General features: G+C 42.0%; 1 protein-coding gene across 2 annotated transcripts in view; it reads right to left on the reverse strand.

The window, feature by feature from the left end:
• The window catches only part of ATP6V1H (ATPase H+ transporting V1 subunit H), a 162,295-nt gene that overhangs the window by 5,465 nt on the left and 131,236 nt on the right, over positions 1 to 25,594 (reverse strand). For both annotated transcript variants that reach the window (XM_077270495.1, XM_077270494.1), the window contains exon 14: positions 20,287 to 20,400. In XM_077270495.1, the coding sequence (XP_077126610.1) occupies positions 20,287 to 20,400 (114 nt within the window). The remainder of the gene's footprint in view (positions 1 to 20,286; positions 20,401 to 25,594) is intronic.

Raw genomic sequence — 25,594 nt, forward strand, 5'->3', positions numbered from 1 at the left:
CCATTACAACATCTCATAGGCTGGATGGATCCTAAAATTTGGGATGGATTGTCTCCACCCAGTTGTGGGGTGATGAAATTTTACATTAAAGAACAGAACTTTACCTTTCGTATCGGATTCATTAAAGGGAATCTGTCACCTCATTTTGCCGCAATAAGCTGCGGCCACCGCCATTAGGGGCTTATCTACAGCATTATGTAATGCTGTAGATAAGCCCCCGATGTAATCTGAAAGATAAGAAAAACAAGTTAGGTTATACTCACCCAGGGGCGGTCCCGGTGCGGTTCTGGTCCGATGAGAGTCGCAGGTCCGGCGCCTCCCATCTTCATGTGATAATGTCCTCTTCCTTGCTTCTGTTGCGGCTCCTAAAGTACTGCAGTGCGCAGGTGCCGGGATTCTCTGACCTTTCTCTGCGCCTGCACACTGCTGTACTGTGCTCTGCCCTCAACAGGGTAAATCAGTACGCCTGCGCAGGAGCCGCAACAGAAGCAAGGAAGAGGACGTCATCGCATGAAGATGGGAGGCGCCGGACCCGGACAGCCCCTGGGTGAATATAATCTAACTTGTTTTTCTTATCTTTCAGGTTAAGGTACCGTCACACTAGACGATATCGCTAGCGATCCGTGACGTTGCAGCGTCCTGGCTAGCGATATCGTTTAGTTTGACACGCAGCAGCGATCAGGATCCTGCTGTGTTGTCGCTGGTCGTTGAAGAAAGTTCAGAACTTTATTTGGTCGTCAGACCAGCGTTTATCGTCAGGTTTGACACCAAAAGCAACGATACCAGCGATGTTTTACGCTGGTAACCAGGGTAAACATCGGGTTGCTAAGCGCAGGGCCGCGCTTAGTAACCCGATGTTTACCCTGGTTACCAGCGTAAAAGTAAAAAAAACAAACAGTACATACTCACCTGCGCGTCCCCCGGCGTCCGCTTCCCGCACTGACTGAGCGCCGTAAAGTGAAAGTACAGCACAGCGGTGACGTCACCCCTCTGCTGTTAGGGCCGGCGCTCAGTCAGTGGCAGGAAGCGGACACCGGGGGACGCGCAGGTGAGTATGTACGGTTTGTTTTTTTTACTTTTACGCTGGTAACCAGGGTAAACATCGGGTTACTAAGCGCGGCCCTGCGCTTAGCAACCCGATGTTTACCCTGGTTACCCGGGGACCTCGGCATCGTTGGTCGCTGGAGAGCGGTCTGTGTGACAGCTCTCCAGCGACCACACAGCGACGCTGCAGCGATCGGCATCGTTGTCTTAGTGTGACGGTACCTTTACATCTGAGGCTTATCTACAGCATTGCACAATGCTGTAGATAAGCCCCTAATGGCGGTGGCCGCAGTTTATAGCGGCAAAATGAGGTGACAGATTCCCTTTAAATTCCACATACTGCTCAGACAAATTTTACTATTAAATAATTCTTGGGTGATTAGGTTTATTCTACATTAATTGGGATCAGATCATATGCATGGATCAGATTGCTCAAAAATAGCATTGGATCTATCAACAGAGCTACAGTTGAATGCCATGCAGCAGGGGCCTCCACTATGATCTCTATGGGGTCATCTTATATTATGCATCCAAATTTAAGGAAATGTAATTCTATGCGGTGTGCAGCTTCAGCCCAGATATATTCTAAAAGTTTGCTTCATAAAGAATCTACCTAAATGTGAACCTGTCAGCTGATACATGCTTCCCAATCCGTGGGCAGCACGTATCACCCACTGGCTATGTGATCTCAGCAGGATATGTTTGACTCTAAAGTGCTAAAGGCGCTGGGTACCGAGACCACGATATAGACTAGTGGGACAGGTGGGTCTCCGGCAGCTTCTCCCTGCTCACTGCCCTGAACTGACAGGTCTCTATAGAGAAGAACGTGGAAAAGAATGGGTTAATCTGAGCTGCCGTCAATAATGAGAAGATTGAAATCCAAAGAAGTGCAGTTTAATAGTCAACGCGTTCCGAAGTATACAAATTCTTCATCAGGACAAACTACGGTGATTCTGATGAAAAACTTGCATACTTCGAAACGCATTGACTATTAAACAGCACGTCTTGGGAATTTGATCTTCTCATCATTATTGACGGCAGCACAGGTTAACTCATTCTTTTCCAGTTTCGTCTCTTGACCTCTCCTCATGGGTCTGCATCAGCCGAAGCTTCATTAGTGGTTGTGTGCACACAACCCTACGAGGTGAGCACAATTTGTGAAATGTTATCCTCTTTTTACCCAGATAGGACCATATTGCGCTGTTTTTTTCCAGTTTTTCCTTATAACATATGAGCGTATAGGGAGATATCGGTCACTCCAGGGCAGCAGCAGGAAGAAGCAGTCAGAAACTCGCCAGTCTGTCTAGTAAACCGTGCGGCTTGGTCCAACTCGCCTTAAAGAATGTTTTTTCTTTTAAATACTACCACAGTCCTGTAGACTGTGAGCCCTCGCGGGCAGGGTCCTCTCTCCTTCTGTATCTGTTAGTGCCATGTTTTTTCTCATGTGTATTGAATTTGTCTATATTTCCCCCCTTTTAACATGTAAAGCGCCAAGGAATAAATGGCGCTATAAAAATCTACTATATAATTGTCTAAGGGTCACTTACGTCTTTCTGTCTGTCCTTCTATCTGTCTGTCTTTCTGTCTGTCACGGATATTCATTGGTCGCGGCCTCTGTCTGTCATGGAATCCAAGTCGCTGATTGGTCTCGCCAGCTGCCTGTCATGGCTGCCGCGACCAATCAGCGATGGCCACAGTCTGATTAGTCCCTCCCTACTCCCTGCAGTCAATGCCCGCTCCATACTCCCCTCCAGTCACCGCTCACACAGGGTTAATGCGTTAATGCCAGCAATAACGGACCGCGTTATGCAGCGGGTAACTCACTCCATTACTGCCGCTATTAACCCTGTGTGACCAAGTTTTTACTATTGATGCTGCTATGCTGCATCAATAGTAAAAAGATCTAATGTTAAAAATAATTAAAAAAATAAAAAAATCATTATATACTCACTACTATGGTCATGTGACCGCGACGTCATCACGGTCATGTGACCGCGACGTCATCACGGTCATGTGACCGCGACGTCATCACGGTCATGTGACCGCGACGTCATCACGGTCATGTGACCGCGACGTCATCACGGTCATGTGACCGCGACGTCATCACGGTCATGTGACCGCGACGTCATCACGGTCATGTGACCGCGACGTCATCACGGTCATGTGACCGCGACGTCATCACGGTCATGTGACCGCGACGTCATCACAGGTCCTGCGCTCATATCAACCCTGGGACCGGAAGCTGCTGCGAGCACAGCACACAGGGCCAGGACTTCAACGGGCCTTCGGAAGGTGAGTATATGTTTATTTTTTATTTTAAGTCTGTATACTCCGTCGCTGTGCAATATACTACGTACATGGCTGGGCAATATACTACGTGACTGGGCAATATACTACGCGACTGGGCAATATACTACGCGGCTGGGCAATATACTACGCGGCTGGGCAATATACTACGCGGCTGGGCAATATACTACGTGACTGGGCAATATACTACGTGACTGGGCAATATACTACGTGACTGGGCAATATACTACGTGACTTGGCAATATACTACGTGGCTGGGCAATATACTACGTGGCTGGGCAATATACTATGTGGCTGGGCAATATACTACGCCGACATGCATATTCTAGAATACCCGATGCGTTAGAATCGGGCCACCATCTAGTGTCTAATAATAATAATAATAATAATAATAATAATTTCAATAAAATATACTTTGCTGAGATAATACAGCCAGTGCCTGACACATGATGCACACAGATTGGGCAAAAGGTATTAGCTGATAGGTTCACCCTAAAACGGATATTCAGGATTAGAAATATATAGATTTCTTCCAAAAAAAATCAAATCTATCCATAGGTTGCATCCTGAATAACGCATTTTAAAAGAAAAGACTCCCGAATGTTGATGTTCAGACACAGGGCAAGAAGATAAAGGCATTACTAGCTCCTCATGCCAATAAATAAGTGAGGCACCATGAGTTTGTAGCAAACAACTCTTCTTAAACTACCAGCACAGAATGACTGTCAAACCAAGTACAGGAGCTCAGTAAACCAGGGCAGGGCCAATTATTTACCGGTAAGTGCACTGTCCCACCTACTTGTTGTCCCTCTATCTTCACTTCCCTCTTCTTTGTTTGACAGCTCTGGCTTTATTGAGCTAGGGAAGGGTGGAGATAGATGGAAAACAAGTCAGTGGGGCTGAACGTAAATGCTTGGCCATGCCAAGGGTGCACAGAGCACCTGTACTTGGTTTGAACACTCCTTCTGTTCTAGCAGAGTCTCTTAATAGGGAATGAGAAAACAAAGAAAGTCTATACATTCTACCCAAAGTAGAACATACATAAAAGATGTTCTAAAATTTCAAAGAAACAATTTAGGGGTGATTTGATGGAGACTTCTGCTGATCTGAACTTGCCATGTTTCCATAATTGTTAAAATGGTCCCTAATTTTATTCAAAGGCTCCTGAGTGAGATGAAAAATGACAAGGTTTCCACTTCGGTCTCGGAGAAGATTTGGAGCACTGGTAGGAAACTGATCAGAGGCTCAATACCACACTGGACCAAGTACTAATGCAAACTGTGCAGACAAGAAGAGCACTTGGGGTGCTTTTTCCTGTCACTCTATATTTCTTGTAGACTATATATTTCCACAATCATAAAAGCCTTCCTGTCTCTAAGGAGATCTCTCCAGATCGTGCAATGAACCTTCTGAGAGGAGCCAGCATTCTGTCTGAAATCATAGCTCGGCATGCCAGTTTCCCTTGACCACACATAAAAATAAGGTCAGAAGCAAATCCACATTACTGTATCTAGCAGATGGGTCCCACATGAAGCAGTGAGCATGGAATAGTGAATTATCCAATTGTAAAGACTAATATATATAATGTTCCTGACAGCAGGGTGATAAAAGCACTGTGCTAATGGTTCTAAGTAAGGATGTAAAATAGCAGTGATTCTGAAATAGCCTTCCACAGGTGGGGTGCAGCGAAGAATCGAATAACTATAGTAAAGTCAATATTTTGCTCATTCGTTTATAAAGTTGGGCACACGGTGGCCCTTGAGCCATGCCGTTTGCTGCCTCTCTGGGACGACTCCTGACTTTACAGCTCTGATAAATGTTTAGGATTCAGCGAAGCAGTGCTTGATTCATGGCACCGTCCTGAAAATGCCACACGGCTGCTCTGAATGATCGATTGAGAAATCATTTCTAGTCAAGGGAATACTTGATTGCAGTCTAATAAATACATTTGTGTTACTTTGTGTGATGTACTAGCAATGCTCTAGACAAAAAAAGAAAAAAGCACTATGCATCTCTTCCTCCTAAACTAAAAAATGTAGAGCTCCAAAAATGTTATTTGCAAATTTTCAATACACATCACTATTATAAAAAGATATAAAGAAAGACTTACTGTGTGCAATGCTCCGAATCTCCCTCCTCCTTCTGACTGCTCCTCTTTCTTTTACTTACAGCTAGTCAACTTTGAACTTTAAAACTCCCTATGTGCACAAACATAACTACGATTATACTGCCCTAAGGACATGAATAACTACAAAAGTACTGCCACCATGTACAGGAGTATGATTACTGTAATAATGCCCCTCTGTAAAACTAGATCTACTATAATCCTTTCATAAAAAAATAAACTTATACGACAAACACACATGGTGCAGGTACTCGCAGTGGAATACCTAAACCAAATAGAAAAACCATGTGTTAATAATATTAATAGGATTGGTGAAGACCTATCATCATACTACATAGCAAAGACAAACGGGGACAAACGATGATTGTCAGTCCGGATTTTAATATCTATATAAACTTTATTATTTCAATATATAAAAAGAAAACAGGTGAGGGGGAAACAAAATGTACCACCGCAGTCACATGATGTGCTGAAAGGAATGGAAGCGCATCACCCCGGGGTACATGGCAATGGAATATCTATACAGTGGGAAAAAAAGTATTTAGTCAGCCACCAATTGTACAAGTTCTCCCACTTAAAAAGATGGGAGAGGCCTGTAATTGACATCATAGGTAGACCACAACTGTGAGAGTCAAAATGAAAAAACAAATCCAGAAAATCACCTTGTCTGATTTGGCAAGATTTTTTTTGGAAATTATGGTGGAAAATAAGTATTTGGTCATTAATAAAAGTTAATCTCAATATTTTGTTATATATCCTTTGTTGGCAATGACAGAGGTCAAACGTTTTTTGTAAGTCTTCACAAGGTTGGCACACAGTGTTGGTGATATGTTGGCCCATTCCTCCATGCAGATCTCCTCTAGAGCAGTCTATTTTTTGACATTTGTATGTAGCCTTCTGACTGAGCACACCGCCCCTTAGCCTTAGGTGTTTTTAATTGCAGAGGGATTCTACCCCTCCACAGAGATATAGACTTCAGTCCAAGAGATGATTCACGTTAGGTTCCCAAAGAGGTGTAGACTGTCTGAGAGAGGATTGGCATTAGGTCCTGGTAACGAGAAACGCCTTAACTTGGCTGCCAGGTACACATTAATTGGCCAATTTATGCGCTAAGCATTCTCAATTTTTCATATTTCTAGTGCAGTAATGCAATTCAAGTTTCATATTTTATGTTTGCATGCTATAGCGCTAGAGTGCTGCCTTATCTGTTTTATTATATTAAATAACTATCCAAGGATAGGTACAGACCTCATACAATATATAGATACACAAAATCAACATATAGCAGCTTTGTAGTGATATTTTTAAAAAAGGGTCTATTACCTAACAGAGGAGCAGTCCACCACCCGGAGACATGCGCGTTCACAAGTTTGACAATGAACCTTTGGATGATTCTGTGAGTGATTGGGAGAAGGTGCTGTGGTCAGATGAGACAGAAATTGAGGTCTTTGGCATTAACTCAACTCGCAGTGTTTGGAGGAAGAGAAATGCTGCTTATGATCCAAAGAACACCATCCCCACTGTCAAGCACGGAGGTAGAAACATTATGTTTTGGGGGTGTTTCTCTGCTAAGGGCACATGACTACGTTACGCATCAGTGGGAGAATGGATGGAGCCATGTACCGTAAAATCATGAGTGACAACCTCCTTCCCTCCGCCAGGACATTAAAATGGGTCGTGGCTGGGTCTTCCAGCAAGACAATGACCTAAGATATACAGCCAAGGCAACAAAGGAGGGGCTCAAAAAGAAGCACATTAAGGTCATGGAGTGGCCTAGCCAGTCTCCAGACCTGAGTTGCCAAGTGACATCCTCAAAATCTTAATGATTTAGAGATGATCTGCAGAGAGGAGTGGACCAAAATTCCTCTTGATGTGTGCAAACCTCATCAACTACAAAAAACGTCTGACTGCTGTGTTTGCCAACAAGGGTTTTGCCACCAAGTATTAAGTCTTGCCTGCCAGAGGGATCAAATACTTATTTCTCACTGCAAAATGCGAATAAATTTATATAATTTATACAATGTGATTTTCTGGATTTTATTTTTAATATTCTATCTCTCAATGTTAAAATTAACCTGTTAACATACCCTTAAAATTATAGACTGTTCATGTCTTTGTCAGTGGGCAAACTTACAAAATCAGCAAGGGATCAAATACTTATTTCCCCCACTGTATAAGAATATAACTACTATAATACTGCTATATAATTACTATAATACTGCCCCTATATATAATAATATAACTACCATAATGCTGCCCCCTATAAAAAAGAATATAATTACTATAATACTGCCCCATATATAACAGTATAACTACTATAATACTTTCCCCTATATATAAGAATATAACTACAATATTACTACCAAATCTTTGAATATAAGAAGTGCTCCAGAAATTTATGTGCTTGATCAGAATACAGAAAAGACCTCAGCACCAAAGAATGCAAAGGCTATATATTCTTGTTTCAAGCTAAAAGTTTGTCGAGATCTGGTATAGTGAGGAACTAATAACATCTTATATTTTGCCCAACAAACACTCTTTATCGGCCGAAACATCGGACATTTTCTATTTCTTCCTATGCCAGATCTCAATACTGTAAATTTACAACTGGAAGAATTAACAGCCAGTCTTTTTTATAATACTGTCCCATGTACAGGATTATACCTGCTATAATACAGCCCCCTATGCAGAAGAAAATAAGTACTATAATACTGCCCTCATGTACAAAAATATAACTACTATAATACAGACCCCATGTACAAGCATATAATTGCAAGAACATTGCTCTTATGTACAAGAATAACTACTAATAACTACTAGAATGCTGCAATTGATATACAATAATATAACTACTACAATACTGCTCCCTGTGTATAATAATATGACTGATATATTACGGCCTCTATGGACAAGAATATGACTTCTATAATAATGTTTCTATGTATAAGAATAATTACTATAATACTGCCTCTTATTTACACACAGTATCCCAATATTCTCTTGTACGGCATATCAAAAAGTCGTCCTCTTTCTTTCTGGCGGGCAAAGGCAGGTGACCTTGGGATGTAACACGCGTCTCATGTAAAGTGTCAACCAAAGGCAGTGAGAATTGGTATTTTATAAGTTACAGCTCCAGGAAAGAAAGGGTCAATGGGGCCCATCTCTCTGAACAAAACCACTAAGGGCCACAATTGCTATTAACCATGTCTTCTAAAGAGTTAAATGGCTAGTATTATTATTATTTACACTCCTGGCCATGACAGCACGTAGTCAGCTCTACATTACAGCTGACATCCACAAAAGGTTTCGCCATAATAGTACAGCATGGTTAAGAACTACCTGCTCCCCACAATGCATTAATACTCCATGGGACGCCATGCGAAGGGATTAATTAAATAAGCTGGAGTAAGAGGGTGATTTATATTACTGGACCATGGGATGTTGGTTAGAAGACCTGAATACATTTTCATTTCACCTTTGGCTTTGAATATAGGTTTAATTAATGAACAAAGATACATTCGTACTAGAACATTGCATTTCATTTACTCTGAACACTGTGCTATTATTACTAATACTCTTGATCAGTCAGTCTGTACTTTGTAGCAATTTATTGTATAGAATTTATAAGCCAGACTTTCTTTGTCTCCGTAAACTTGAAGACTGAGCCATGGCTTATTACCCAGGAGGAATTCTAAGACCACATTACTCTTTAGGGAACAACATGGAAAGTTGGATCAGGGAAACACAAATTGATAGGATAGATTAAGCATCCTGACATGACAAGTAGCCGTGTATACTGCTGTAAGTTACAGTACAGTAAAACCAGGGTTAGAAATTTCCAGTTGACCTGTTCCATTTAAGGGATTATCTGGCACAATACACTTCTGCATCAGAAGTGATCGGTGCTGATGACATTACGACCCCACACCGCATTTATTGACAGATCTTGTCTAGCTATGAGGTTCAATGTCCAGAGCTGTGATCAGTAAACCAAACCTTTGACTCTTCAATTTCCCTGCCTCCAGACTCCACAGCCCTGCCTCACTACTGAGCATGTACATGAAGTGCAGAACAGATTCATCTCACCTATTACCCCACAGCCCTGCCTCACTACTGAGCATGTACATGAAATGCAGCACAGATTCATCTCACCTACGACTCCACAGCCCTGCCTCACTACTGAGCATGTACAAAAAGTGCAGCACAGATTCATCTCACCTATGACTCCACAGCCCTGCTTCACTACTGAGCATGTATATAAAGTGCAGCACAGATTCATCTCACCTACGACCCCACAGCCCTGCCTCACTACTGAGCATGTATATAAAGTGCAGCACAGATTCATCTCACCTATGACTCCACAGCCCTGCTTCACTACTGAGCATGTACATGAAGTGCAGCAGAGATTCATCTCACCTACGACTCCACAGCCCAGCTTCACTACTGAGCATGTATATAAAGTGCAGCACAGATTCATCTCACCTACGACCCCAGAGCCCTGTCTCACTACTGAGCATGTACATAAAGTGCAGCACAGATTCATCTCACCTACGACTCCACAGCCCTGCTTCACTACTGAGCATGTATATAAAGTGCAGCAGATTAATATCACCTATGACTCCACAGCCCTGCCTCACTACTGAGCATGTACATAAAGTGCAGCACAGATTCATCTCACCTACGACTCCACAGCCCTGCCTCACTATTGAGCATGTATATAAAGTGCAGCACAGATTAATCTCACCAACTCCACAGCCCTGCCCCACTACCGAGCATGTACATGAAGTGCAGCACAGATTAATCTCGCCTATGACCCCACAGCCCTGCCCCACTACTGAGCATGTATATAAAGTGCAGCACAGAATAATCTCACCAACTCCACAGCCCTGCCTCACTACTGAGCATGTATATAAAGTGCAGCAGATTAATCTCATCTACGACTCCACAACCCTGCCTCACTACTGAGCATGTATATAAAGTGCAGCAGATTAATCTCATCTACGACTCCACAACCCTGCCTCACTACTGAGCATGTACATAAGAGGATTCTTTACAGTTAGGGCAGTGAGAATCTGGAATTCCTTGCCTGTGGAGGTGGTGATGGCTTACTCAGTCGAGGGGTTCAAGAGAGGCATGGATGTTCTCCTGGAGCGTAACAATATTGTATCTTACAGTTATTATGTTCTTTAGAAGGACGTAGATCTGGGGATTTATTCTGACAGAATATAGGCTCAACTGGATGGACAAATGTCTTTTTTCGGCCTTGCTAACTATGTTATGTTAGATCTCTCTTCAGCCTAAAAAAAACTCCTGTAAAACAGGTCTATCTGGTGTTTGTCATAGGATGGATCTGTTTCTTTAGTAGTTCCATTTTTTTCTTTTGCTGTAACAGAAAAGAAACATAGACCTCCTAAGGGTAGTGTGAATCTAGCTTATCCTGGATGGGAGGCAAAATGCTACATTGTATATTCAAGCTACGATTCTAAATCAGTTCCTCCGTCCACAAAGTGCATTGACAGTAAAATAAAGTTAATTTTCTTCAACTTTTCCCTAAAACATTTTATAGGAGCGTCATGCTTAATATTGACAAGTTCCTTTTTAATTGTTAGTAATTTAGAAATGAAGATGAAGCCACTGGAAAGCACTCAGCCGGCCACTGAGCTGCAATTAAGGCCAGCAGTGCCGCCGATCGGCTGCAGTGTTCACATTTTGTCCCACAGGGAAATATTGATGTTACAGTAATCCTGCAAATTGAACTCAAAAGTGACCTGCATGCATAAAATTAAATATTCCATAATAAAACGGGGTTCCTGCATATCCGTTGTTCCACAAATTATTAGGCGACTTCGGAGATCCACAGTTACACATGTAGCATTGCACTTATCTAAATAATTAATTTCTTCACCAATTTCCAAAACATTACTAAGGCTACGTGCACATGTTGAGGATTTGATTGCAGTAATTTTTCCAAGATTTCTGCATCTCTAGGAATTTGTTGGAAGTAAAAACGCAAAGGAAAATATGCATGTTTGTGGTGCGTTTTTGACCACATTTATGTGTTTTTGTACAGCAATGAATGCTTTTTGAAGCTAAATAAATATATTTAAATAAAGAAAAAAAAAATTATGTTTTGTGATGTAATTTCCTAGGTAATGGGATTAGGGGTTGGTATCAGCAGCTGTCGCTGACAACAAGCCCTAGGTTTAGTAATGAAGAGGTGTCAGCCAGACAACTTCATTACTAACCCTGTAAGTAAAGAGTTAAATAAACACACACACAGAGAAGAAAGCGATATCCCACGTTGTCACCGGCCTTTGTGGAAGCAACCAAACACCAAGGGTATGTGCCCACAATCAAGAAATAGAATGTTTTCGCTTCGTCCAAAACGCTACATTCATTCACGCAGTTAAATCCGCATGTGGTCATTGAACCATGTGGATTCACCGCATCCAATACATTCTATTGTGGAAACTGACATGCTGCGGCTTGTAAACCAGCACCACGGGTGAGTTCACGAAGCATCACATAGAAGCACTGTGGGCATGGGATTTCTAGAAATCTCATCCACTGTGCATGTACCATAGAATGAAGCGGTTTGGATGCAGCACAGGTGAGCAGCGAGAATGGCGCTCCCGTTCACCGGCGGCTCTCACACACACACATATATATAGAATTTTATTTTTATTTTTCTAATAAAATTATATTTTTAAAGGATTTATATGTTCGCCTCGTAGTAAAATGTATAATGTATACGGGGCCTCCCTACCCTCCAACAGATAATGTCAAGGTAGGGAGGACTCTGGCCCATGAATTTACATTGGCTGATTATTTTGGGAAAGGTTTGAATAGCATATGATCACTTATCTCTCAAAAACCGACATGCAGAAGATAAGAAAAGAACATAACATGGGCACATACCCTAACCTATGTATTTGCTGCAGAAGTTTCTGCATTAAAAACATGTCTCTTGGCAGGAAAAAAACACAACCAGTCTTTTTGCTTATGCTTTTATACATTTTTCCCCATTTATAAGAATGGTTGAAAAATGCTTTAAAACTGCAGAAAGAATTGAAATGCTGAGGCTTTAAAGTGTCTTTAAATCTGCAAAAACGCGGGAAAAACCCGAAGTGTGAACATACACATACTGAAGGACTTGTGTTGGCATGGGACATGTGGTAGGAAAACACCAAGGCGGCGTTCGGGCACTAATGTAAGACGCAAGGAAGTCTAGCGCACATGCTTCATTCTACTCCATACTAGTACCTATGCGTTTCTGACAGTGAACCTGTCCTTATTAATGGGGTTATAATTATGCTTTAATAAAGGTTTGAAGTTTTACCGCCGCAGGTGACACTAGACAGCTTTTCCTGACACTACATCATATCCATGAACAGGTAAAGCCATATTTTTTCCCTCTAGTCTATACTGATACACATGGATTTAGAAGAATTTTTGTCTCATTTATTGCATTTTTTTCGAAGTTCGCATGATCCCTTAAATAGGAATATGCTAGTTAACACTGATTGAACAAAATGGCCAAATGTTATGTTAAGTCTAAACCGAGTGTGGAATGGGAATGTATGCGATCACTGAAAATAAAGCCCTTGACCCTGCCAACAGCAATGTCAGGCACACACTGCTACATGAATGGGAACATGGCAGTAGACATTCCCTAAAATACTTGACAAAGAGAAATGTAAAACGAGCTTCTATACATAAGTGCCTCAATCAAGGAAACCCGGATTTGAATCCTTAAGACCTCATTTTAATGAGAATGGATGCGAGATGGCTTTCCATCATGTGCTTGCTGGTGATCATAAGAGAAAACACTTGAAAACCTCAGTAACATTAGGCCTTAAAAAGGTCAATTATAAAAGGCTTTCGGAGGCAGATGACAGTAAATTACATATACAAGGGCGGCTTTTATGATCAAGCCCTATATGCTGGCTTAGTTTCATTTAGATATAAATTGGACAACTTCTGTTAAAGGTTCAGCGACGAGCAAGAAAAGAACATTGCCCACTTGACATAATGTGACATCAACCATTTTCCTTGATAAATAAGCAGATAGTCTGTGGCCGATCATTCTTTTGCTATCTATACTCATAATAGTGCTGTGTCGTTCGCGAACGATCCGAGTCAAAGAGCCGTCTCCCTGCTGTGAACGACGGGAGCCGGCACCCCAGTGAGCCACTAAAATCCCTGAATGGCTCTCACTGGGCGTTAAAACCCGGTGTTCGGCAGACGTAACTCCGCCCACCCGAACAAAACTCCACCCACTCAATTTAATTGGCTACTAGCAAATGGGCAGAGTTTCTGATGTAGGTGGGCGGGATTTCGGACGCCTTACATCAGCATAAATATGTGTTCACATATTGTTAACACATATTTACTATGGATCCATTTAGGATCCAAAAAAAGACAGCTCTTTTTGGTGAGCTGAGCCATGAGAGCCAGATCACCAAAAAGAGCCGGACTGCCCATCACTATATAATACCCATTTCCATCTCAGCATGATGCCCCTTTCTTAAATCCTTACTAGTTAGGTCTATCTTTTCTCCTGGGTTTATATTCTGGTCAAAGCCAAAAAAAATAAAAGGCATATGTCAACACATGCAGTGTTAGGCTACGTTCACATTAGCGTTAAGCTAATGTGCGTCGGGTTTGCGTCGGCGACGCAGCGGCGACGCATGCGTCATGCGCCCCTATACTTAACATGGGGGACGCATGCGTTTTTTTTTGTTGCGTTGTGCGACACATGCGTCTTTTTTGCCGCAAGCGTCGGACCAAGAAAACGCAACAAGTTGCATTTTTCTTGCGTCCGATTTTCGGCAAAAACGCAGCGTTTTTGCGTGCGTTTTGACGCGTTTTTGCGTGCGTTGTGCGTTGCGTCGCCGACGCAACGGCGCACAACGCTAGTGTGAACGTAGCCTTACAGAGCTTTTCTCTCCAGAAGCATTGATATCACGGTAGAGCACTGGAGCTCAGATGTACAGGGAGTGCCTAATGGGGCCAAAATCTAGATCCATGGGGTCTGTCCAGGTGGCAATATATGTGAAGAATCCTGATGCTTGGAAATGTTGTGCTATATCTTAAAACTCTAGACACCATTAAAAAGAAATGGAAAGTTCGGATCTCTAAAAGGTCAGTTTGCAATGAATAATTCCTAAAAAGGCTCATTTCACAATAATCTTTCAGTGTAAATAGGCTGCCGATCACCCGATGAAGAGTAAAAAGGCTCGTTTATTAAGTAAAATTATATTTTTCAAAGATCCTCGTTCTCGGCAGCACATGGTCTTGCATTAATAGAACTTGCTCTGCTGTGAACTATGGCAGCCTATGCATATTCAATGCACATTGTATACCGCAGTCTGCCTGCGTAAACAGGCCATTAAATAATAGCCGATTGGTAAAGATACTGATCGGCAATCTTTTAGTGATGTCGGCCGGTCTGTGTAAATGGACCTTAAGAGTAGAGATGAGCAAATTTGATCGGGTCCCTGCTTATTCGGCAAGTATAGCGCTTACCGGATAAGCCTGCAGAGGGAACCTGGATACCTGGATCACACCAGCTGATCAGCTGTTCGGCGCTGCAGTTGCATGTGTCACGGCTGTGTGACACTCACAACACATGCATGGAGAACCCAACAAACAGGCTCTCCATGTATGTGCTGTAACAGTGAAAAAGCCAACACATGAAGCTGTGGAGCCGGAGAGCTGATCAGCCGGCGCGCTCCAGGTAGCCAGGTTCCCTCTGCAGCTTATTCAGTAAGAGCTATAGCTTGCCGAATAAGAAGGGACCCGATCAAATTCGCTCATCTCTACTTAAGAGGGCAGTGTGCTCCAGCTGCATGATCTCCATCTCTCAGAAATACATCAACAGAGAAAATATGATGAATACGACCTCCGATGGGTACATTGTCAAACCATTAAATTCGACAGAATGGCCAAACCTATTTGAAAGAAAAGTGCATCAATTATGTAAAGGCATTTTATAGTTTATCAAGGATAGGAGTAAATGCATTTCCATGGAGAGGGCATAAACGGCCGTGTCAGTATGCAGTTTACAGAAAATCTCATTTCTATTACTGATTGCGATAGTATCACAGGTATCGCCTGAAGTTTGCATCAATTCAATTTATTTCAAGTCCATAATAGAAAATCAGGATTTATTTTTGAAATGATAATACATTCAACTACATCCTAAAGGATAAAGCATTTATGGATTTATTCACTATGCATTAAAATAGGCAGATAAAGAGGGTATACTCTTCCTATCCCTCATTTCAAAGTCACTTCAATACCAAGTAAATAAAACGTTTCTTACTATTACACATTTCTTATGTCTAGAGCACAAATATATACTTTCCAGCTCATTTATATTGGAACACATTCTCTTATTTTTTCTTTTTGATTTTTTCTTCGTAAAAATGACAGATTTCACAATAGTCAGGCAGAAAAAAAAACACTATGAAAATCAGCTAACTCCTTAAAATGTACACTTCCTGGGGTAGACGATGTCCACCTAGGACTTCCCCAGTGACCTGAGAACCCTTGTGGCTGAAGAGGTTGTGATATTCAACTGAGTTCAAGTAACGCAGATTTATGCTGACAACCTAGACTCACCCCCCTTGGCTTTTCACCTATTTTCTTACATTACAGCCTGTTTAAATATTTTTGCATTGGCATGTGCATATGTATTCACCCCTTTTGTTATGATACCCCTAAAAATTTCTCATGCAAATCATTACCTTCATAAGTGACATGCTTAGTGAAAAGAAGTCCACCTGTCTGCAATCTACCGTAAGTGTCACATGGTCTGTCAGTATATACACACCTTTTCTGAAAGGTCACAGAGGCTGCATCATCATTAAGCAGAAGGCACCACTAACCAAACACCATGGAGATCAAATAAGTCAGGAACAAAGTTGTGGAGAAGGACAAGTCACAGTTGGGTTATAAAAAAATCTCTGATGATCCCCTGGAGCACCACCAAATCCATTATCATCAAATGTAAAGAATATGGTATCACAACAAACTTGCCAAGAGAGGGCCGCCCACCAAAACTCTCGGCCCAGGCAAGGATGACATTAATAAGAGAGGCAGCACAGAGACCAAAGGTAACCCTAAAGGAGCTGCAGAGTTACGAAGCACCTGAGTGTCTGTCCATAAGACCACAATAAGTCATACACTCCATAGAGGTGACCTTTATGGGAGAGTGGGCAGGAAAAAAAGCCTTTACTTACACAAAAAAATGTAAGACTAGTTTTGAGTATGCCAAAAGACATGTGGCAGACTCCCAATATGTATGGAGGAAGGTGCTGTGGTCAGAGGAGAACAAAATGTAACTTTTTGTCCACAAAGGTAAATGCTATGTCTGGTGCCAAATCAACACACACTTCATCACCCCTAGAACACCATCCCCACAGTGAAACATGGTGGTGGCAGCATCATGCTGTGGGGATGTTTTTCAGCAGCAAGGACAGGGAGAGTAGTCCCAGTCCAGGGGAAGATGGATGGTGCAAAATACAGGAATATTCTTGCAAAACCTGTTTCAGTCTGTCAGGAATTTGAGACTGGGAGGGAGGTTCACCTTCCAACAAGACAATGGCCCAATGCATATTGCTAAAGTAACACACGAACGGATTAAGGGGAAACATGTAAATGTTTTGGAGCGGTCTAGTCAAGTCCAGACCTTAATTCAATTGAGAATCTGAGGTCAGAACTGAAGAATGCTGTTGACCAGAAGAAAGATCTAACTTGAAGGAGCTGAAACAGTTTTATCTTGATGAATGGGAAAAATCCCAGTGGCAAGATGTGGAAAGCTCATAGAGACTTATCCAAATTGACTAAAAAGTTGTGACTTTAGGGGAGTGAATAGTTATGCACACTGACAGTTTCTGTTATTTTGTCCCATTTGTTGTTTGCTTCACAATAAAAAGAAAACAAATGTTCACGGTTGTAGGCATGTTCTATACATGAACTGAGCAAACCCTCAAAAATACAGTGAAATTCCAGGTTGTAAGGTAGCATAACACAAAAAATGCCAATAAGGGGTGAATACTTTCACGAGACACTGTATATAAGCAGGCTCACAAATGACATGGAGGCATGGCTTCCACATTGAATATCAACTTGCCAAACTTATTTTCAAGACATACAGTTGTGCTCAAACGTTTACATACCCCGACAGAATTTTTGCTTTCTTGGCCTTTTTTCAGAGAATATGAATGATAACACCATTTGTTGTCAACCTACTGTGTTTTCTCTATTTAAATCATAACGACAACCCAAACATCCAAATGACCCTGATCAAAAGTTTACATACCCCATTTCTTAATACCGTGTATTGCCCCCTCTAACATCAATGGCAGCTTGAAGTCTGTTGTGGTAGTTGTGGATGAGGTTCTTTATTTTCTCAGACAAAAGCTGTAAAGCTGCCCACTCTTCTTGGCAAAAAGCCTCCAGTTCCTGTAAATTCCTGGGCTGTCTAGCATGAACTGAATGCTTGAGATCTCCCCAGAGTGGCTCAATGATATTGAGGTCAGGAGACTGAAATGGCCACTTCAGAAAATTCAGTTTGTTCTGCTGTAGCCAATGACAGGTCGACTTGGCCTTGTGTTTTGGATCGCTGTCATGTTGGAACGTCCAAGTATGACCCACGCGCAGTTTCCGGGCTGATAATTGCAAATGCCACAAAGTATCTTGCTTAAAATGCGCAAAACAGGACAGAGACAAGCCTCAAAACTTCTGGAACAAGGTAATTTGGAGTGATGAGACCAAAATTTAAGTTTTTGGCCACAACCATAAACGTTACATTTGGAAAGAGGTCAACAAGATCTATGATGAAAGGATCACCATTTCTACTGTAAAGCACGGAGGTGGACTGCTGAAGTTTTGGGGATGTGTGAGCTACAAAGGCACAGTAAACTTGGTCAAAGTTGAAGGAAAGATGAATGCTGCACGTGATCAGCAAATACTGGAGGCAAATTTGCACTCATCAGCCTGGAAGCTGCGCATGGTATGTATTTGGATGTTCCAACATGACAACGATCCAAAACACAAGGCCAAGTCAACCTGTCATTGGCTACAGCAGAACAAAGTGAAGGTTCTGGAGTGACCATCTCAGTCTCCTGACCTCAATATCATTGAGCCACTCTGGGGAGATCTCAAGCACGCAGTTCATGCTAGACAGCCCAGGAATTTATAGGAACTAGAGGCTTTTTGCCAAGAAGAGTGGGCAGCTTTACCATCTGAGAAAATAAAGAACCTCATCCACAACTACCACAAAAGACTTCAAGCTGTCATTGATATTAGAGTATGTGAATTGTGATCATTTGGATGTTTTGGGTTGTCATTATGATTTACAAACAGTAAACACAGTAGTTTGACCATAATTGGCTTCACCCAACCACTAACCATGAGTGGGAAAAAAGTTTTGGTGTTATCATTCATATTCTCTGAAAAAGGCCAAGAAAGCAAAAATTCTGCCGGGGTATGTAAACTTTTGAGCACAACTGTAACAAAGCTAAATTGCATTAGCAGTTCCCTAATGGCCACAAAGCTTAAATAAGAGCTCGAAAGGATGTGTAATTAAAACGAATGACTTGTGTTTGCCTTTCATTTATATTTGATTTCTCTTTTCTCCAAGCAACAATACACAACAATGTCATTTGGAAACATAAAGGGAGGTAAACACATCACGAACGTAGCTGCCATCAACTAGTAATTACTAAAGCAAAGGGATACATTTAGTAACAATGAAAAATGAATAAAAGTGAATGTCATCAGACAGACATGGAAACACAGGCGTATCAAAACCAGGGTTTATTAGGCCATACTGCCTTCATCAAACATACATTGTCGAGAATTTCTTCTTTTTGATTTGTCATCATGAAGATATTCTCAGTGTTGCATGTTTGATGAAAGCAGCGCGGCAAGCTGAACCCTGGTTTTGACGAGCCTGTGTTCTATGCCTACTGTGGTCCAGTACCGCAGCCGTGAGAAGGGTGCGAGCAGCAGCTTCATAGTTACTGGAGACTTCTATACGTGTTGCCTTCTCTACACTACACCACGAGGTGAGCTAAGAAAATGAAAAGTGGTGAGGGTCGAGATTTTCCATCCACTGGTCTACAGTAGATGTTACTCTAAGTAGCACCACTAGTCTAATTGGATCAGGCAGATATATATGGCTACATTATGCAGTCATAAAACAGAGAACCCACAACTCTTCCCTCATGGACCCACGTACGTGGGTTACAATGTTTAAAGCGGCTTTTCTATGAATAAAAATTCATTTTAATCAATAGGTCTTGGAACATAAATAATGAACATAAGGATGAATGACCTCGGGGAGATTAATAATGTCCCCAATTGGATGTGCTTACATAAAATTAGTGATCTCCTGCTGTCCTGTCTCTATACTCTTTTGCTCCCCTTCCCAGGAGCTGCGGTATGATCAGACCATGTTCCTGTACGGTCAGACACAGGCATTACACAGCGCACATTTATAAGATTAGCTCAGCACAGGAACATTTTATCTAACCCGAGTGTCATCGGGTGCTGCATATTTAAAAAAAAATAACTGAAAATGCCATCAGATTTAAATACCGCACCTTAAAACAGAAACAGAAATATTTTATTTAAAAGAAAGTAAAAAATTGGGTACATCTTTACCTCCATTACTTTTACATCTATGCATCACAACTCTTTTTACTTTTTCTCCATTTTTGAACCCCATAAAAACATTTAAAAAAATCTAATGTAGCAAAATTACTTTCACAGTCATTTATTCACAAGCAGCCACTTACCAGTTATGGACCATCAATTTCTGTACTGCCAGCAAAGCATTGTAGCGGACCTGTTGGTCTTCATGATGCATGTGGTTCATTACCAGCTGCTTCCCACCCAACTGCTCAATCACCCTGAAAGATGAAGAAAGACTTGTCATATAGATCACAATCACAGTCTGATCGATTTACCTGGGATGGCAGTAGCTCTGCAGAACGTCATGACTCATGAGTAGAAAAGCAGGTTCAGCTCATTTTCATATCACACAACTATTAATTATCCAATAACAGATCATGAGTTTACGGGAATTATTTTGTAATAACAAACTGACATGTATAACTCCACAGTTAGAACTTCACCACTGGGAACACAATTCTGCAGCTTGTGATAAGCAGCTGACACGTATCATCCTAATCCTTCCACCTCCTCCTCATCACTAGTCCCACAGACTTGCTGGTAACTCAAGTAGATTCTCCTGTTTGGTAAGTAATAATAGAAGAATCTCCAATGTAGACAGGATTTAATATCTGATTTCTACATAATCCAAGACCTCCAGTTGGTGGAAACAATAAGTATTGCAATAAAAAAGGTTCACTAGGCTCAATATACAGAATAGGCAAAATAAAGGAACTCTGTCACATCAGTTTCCAAGCCAAAATCCACAACCATGCCTTAAAGGGAATCAGTCACCAGGTTTTTGCTATGTGACATGAGATGGGGACAGAGACCCTGATTCCAGCAATACATCACTCAGTTTACTGGGTGCAGCAGTGGTGATTGTTTCTCTGCTGCAGATCTAGCAGAGCTCTCCACACCACAGCTGCTATGTACATTGCATAGTGACAGATTGATTAATTAGTGCTGGGGGATGCGGTTGGACTACCCTGCACGTGCCAAGTTGTCCTGTAAATGGTGATCTCCTGCTGATAAAATGTAAATTGTACTGATACAGCAGATCACAGCGCAGCCCACCAGCTATATACAGGACACTACAGACCTGCTGAATAAGCCATTCACGATAGGTCCCCTCCCCGACAGCACCATCCTCGCCACCATGGATGTCGAACCTTATATTCTAACATCCCACACGACGATGGACTAACCGCCTGCCGAATGTTTCTTGAGGACAATGGGATGCCTTTCAAGTCTTTAATAACACTTACCAGATTCATCCTCACACACAACTTTTTCTCTTTTGGTGAGGAGCTATATCTACAACACACCGGCACTGTATGGGAAGTAAAATGGCTCCCCAGTATGCCAACCTCTTCATGGCTAAACTGGAAAATGACTTTTTAACATCCCGCTCCATCAAACCCTTGGCCTATTTCCGTTACATCGATGACATCTTAATAATCTGCACCGAGTCCGAACAAGAACTTCTAAATTTCCATGACAAATTCAACAAATTTCATCCTGCCATAAACTTGACATTGGACCACTCAAAAACAAAAATCAACTTTCTAGACACCACCATAAAAGTCCAAAATGGTTTGTTCCAAACATTAGTGTATCGGAAACCTATTGACCATCCCACATACCTCAAATGGGACAGCTTCCATCCTAAACACATCAAAAAGCCCACTGTCTACGGCCAGGCCCTCAGATATAACCGTATCTGTTCCAGTCCTAAGGACAAAGATGAACACCTAACCCAGCTTAAAATGTCAAACTCAATTTGTCAGGAGGATTTATGGCCCACTACCAAATCTGAGCAATTTCCTCCAAAAACAATGAAGGCACCACCAGCCCTTTGATCTCACATGCATATGGGGTCCACAAAACTTCCACACCTCTTGTCTAAAGGTACCGTCACATTCAGCGACGCTGCAGCGATCTAGACAACGATGCCGATCGCTGCAGCGTCGCGGTTTCATCGTTGTGTGGTCGCTGGAGGGCTGTCACACAGACAGCTCTCCAGCGACCAACGATGCCGGTCCCCGGGTAAACATCAGGTTACTAAGCGCAGGGCCGCGCTTAGTAACTCGATGTTTACCCTGGTTACCAGTGCTAATGTAAAAAAAAACAAACACTACATACTTACAATCCGGTGTCTGTCCCCCGGCGCTGTGCTTTCCTGCACTGTGTAAGCGCCGGCCGGAAAGCAGAGCGGTGACGTCACCGCTGTGCTCTGCTTTACGGCTGGCCGGCGCTGACAGTGCAGGAAAGCACAGCGCCGGGGGACAGACACCGGAATGTAAGTATGTAGTGTTTGGGTTTTTTTACATTTACACTGGTAACCAGGGTAAACATCGGGTTACTAAGCGTGGCCCTGTGCTTAGTAACCCGATGTTTACCCTGGTTACCAGTGAAGACATCGCTGAATCGGAGTCACACACACCGATTCAGCGATGTCTGCGGGAGTCCAGCGACGAAATAAAGTTCTGGACTTTCTGCTCTGACCAACGATGGCACAGCAGGATCCTGATCGCTGCTGCGTGTCAAACTCAACGATATCGCTAGCCAAGACGCTGCAACGTCACAGATCGCTAGCGATATCGTTCAGTGTGAAGGTACCTTTATCTTACCTAATTAAGGATTCTCTCTTTAAGCCCAGTGTTTGTTTATTTAAATGTTCATGTATCACACTATGCCTGTGCTCCTTACTGTATATAATTGGGCTTCCTCAAATATCTTGTCATATCAGCCAGATGAAGAGACGGAAGCAGCCTCGAAAGCTTGCTTTATAACATCATTCACTATATTTTTGTTAGCCATTAAAAGGTTCCTACTTTGTTTCTCCCACTGAGCACTCTATATCTTTTTTACAACCCAGTAATTGACACATCCCTGTAATCATAGCAACAACCAGGTGACAAGATTCCCTTTAATTATCTGATAATGTATGCGAACACTCCTGTGCTGCATGTCACTTACCAGAGAAGAGTCATCTGGGTGTTAACAAGTTCATGAAGAGTCAGGCAATTCATTCTCCAACCACTGTATGACATCGCCAGTCAGCAGCCAGAGAAATGTCATTTGAACCTGGAGTAAAGGTGCCAGAAAATGGATCGTCTGATTCTTCCTGATATCATCAACACCCTGGGGACGCTTTGCGCCCCCTTTATGAAATCAATTTCCCAGTTTTTTCTGCATGTGAAATGACATACAGCAAGATAGAGTGCTAGTCACAAAACTCAGACAATGCCTTAGAGTTCTATGTGTTTGGCAGCAGGTCCAAACAGGAAATAAGATGGCTTTTTTTTTTTTTGGTACAATAAATCGGACATCTTTGGTTAGGGGCAAAATAACAGCCTGCAGTTATGAGGAGCAAAATGCTGCAGAATATCTCAAAGTGTACAACAGCGGCCAGCCGGCCACTAGTGGTCAATCAGCAGAATCCTGACCACTTTGTGCTACATGATGCTGTTTGCACATCAGACACCTACTTGGAAATCTAATCAGCACAGGGCATGGTGGGAACAAGTGATGCACATTACAATTACATTACGGTAGAACAATAGGCTACAATATTACACTGTGTTCCAAATTATTATGCAAATTGGATTTAAGTGTCATAAAGATTTAATTGTTTTGTTTTTCAAATAAACTCGTGGATGGTATTGTGTCTCAGGGCTCAATGAATCACTGAAATCAATCTTAAAACACATGTGATAATTAGTTTTCCAGGTGATTCTAATTAAAGGAAAACTACTCAAAAATGATGTTCCACATTATTATGCAGGTCACAGGTTTCAAGCAATATGGGAAATAAAAAGGATCTCTCTGCTGCTGAAAAGCGTTAAATAGTGCAATGCCTTGGACAAGGTATGAAAAAATTAGATATTTCACAAAAACGTAAGAGTGATCATCATACTCTGATGAGATTTGTGACTGAAACAGAGCACAGACAGAGTTCATGCAAATAAAGGCATAATGAGGAAGTTTTCTGCCAGTGCCAGACAAATTCATTGGATTAAGAGAGCAGCTGCCAAAATACCATTACAAAGCAGCAAACAGTTATTTGAAGCTGCTGGTGCGTCTGGAGTCCCTCGAACCTCAAGGTGTAGGATCCTTCAAAGGCTTGCTGTGGTGCATAAACCTACTATTCGGCCACTCCTAAACAGTGTTCACAACAGAAACGGTTGCAGTGGGTCCAGACATACATGAAGACTAACTTTCAAACAGTCTTGTTTACTGATGAGTGTCGAGCAACCCTGGACGGTCCAGATGGATGGAGTAGTGGATGGTTGGTGGATGGCCACCATGTCCCAACAAGGCTGCGACATCAGCAGGGAGGTGGAGTCATGTTTTGGGCTGGAATCATGGGGAACCAGCTGGGAGGGCCCTTTAAGGTTCCTGAAGGTGTGAAAATGACCTCAGCAAAGTAAATAGAGTTTCTGACTGACAACTTTCTTCCATGGTCTAAAAAGCAGAAACGTGCCTTCAGGAACAAAATCATCTTCATGCATGACAATGAATACCTCTGAGTAATTGGCTGCTATGGGCATAAAAGGAGATAAACTCATGGTGTGGCCACCATCTTCCCCTGACCTCAACCCTATAGAGAACCTTTGGAGTATCATCAAACAAAAGCTCTATGAGGGTGGGAGGCAGTTCACATCAAAACAGCAGCTCTGGGAGGCTATTCTGACTTCATGCAAAGAAATACAAGCAGAAACTCTCCAAAAACTCACAAGTTCAATGGATGCAAGAATTGTGAAGGTGATATCAATGAAGGGCTCCTATGTTAACATGTAACTTGGCCTGTTAGGATGTTTTGGAGTTAAATAGCTGTTTTGTTCAGTGAATGTGACCTGCTAATGCTGCAAATTCCACAAATGAGCATTTTCAGTTCTTTAAAACATATCAAATGTTTAGAAATACTACTGTGCCTAATAATTTGGAACAGTGCATTTTGAGTTTTTATTCATTTTGGAGATTATACTGTTATCATTGGGAGGTTTCTTCAATAAAATTTGATGTATACTCTAACGGGTGATGACGTTTATTAGACTGACTGTCATTTGCACCGACCATTTAGGAAAATCAGAAAAAAATGTCATTTGCATAATAATTTGGAACATAGTGTAGACACTTGAAATCTGCACCTGCAGAGCTCCACCTAAGATATGCACATCACTGAGCGCAGTCAAGTTTCTAATATAGAAACTAATTCTATCTGCAGTTTACCAGTTTAATTCATTAGTTGCACACTCCTCATTTCATTATGTAGCAGTTTAATTACTTAAGCCCTTAGCATGAAACGATCTCTGACCAGCAACACGAGTGCCGGTTTGTGTTGGTTTCATGGCCTGTTCACACAGGCAGACCAAGCTCTGTAAGGCTTCTTTCACACTTCCGTTTTCACACTCTGCACAGGATCCG

The sequence above is a fragment of the Ranitomeya variabilis genome, chromosome 6 (genome assembly GCF_051348905.1).
Source record: "Ranitomeya variabilis isolate aRanVar5 chromosome 6, aRanVar5.hap1, whole genome shotgun sequence".
In the NCBI taxonomy this organism is placed as follows: domain Eukaryota; kingdom Metazoa; phylum Chordata; class Amphibia; order Anura; family Dendrobatidae; genus Ranitomeya; species Ranitomeya variabilis.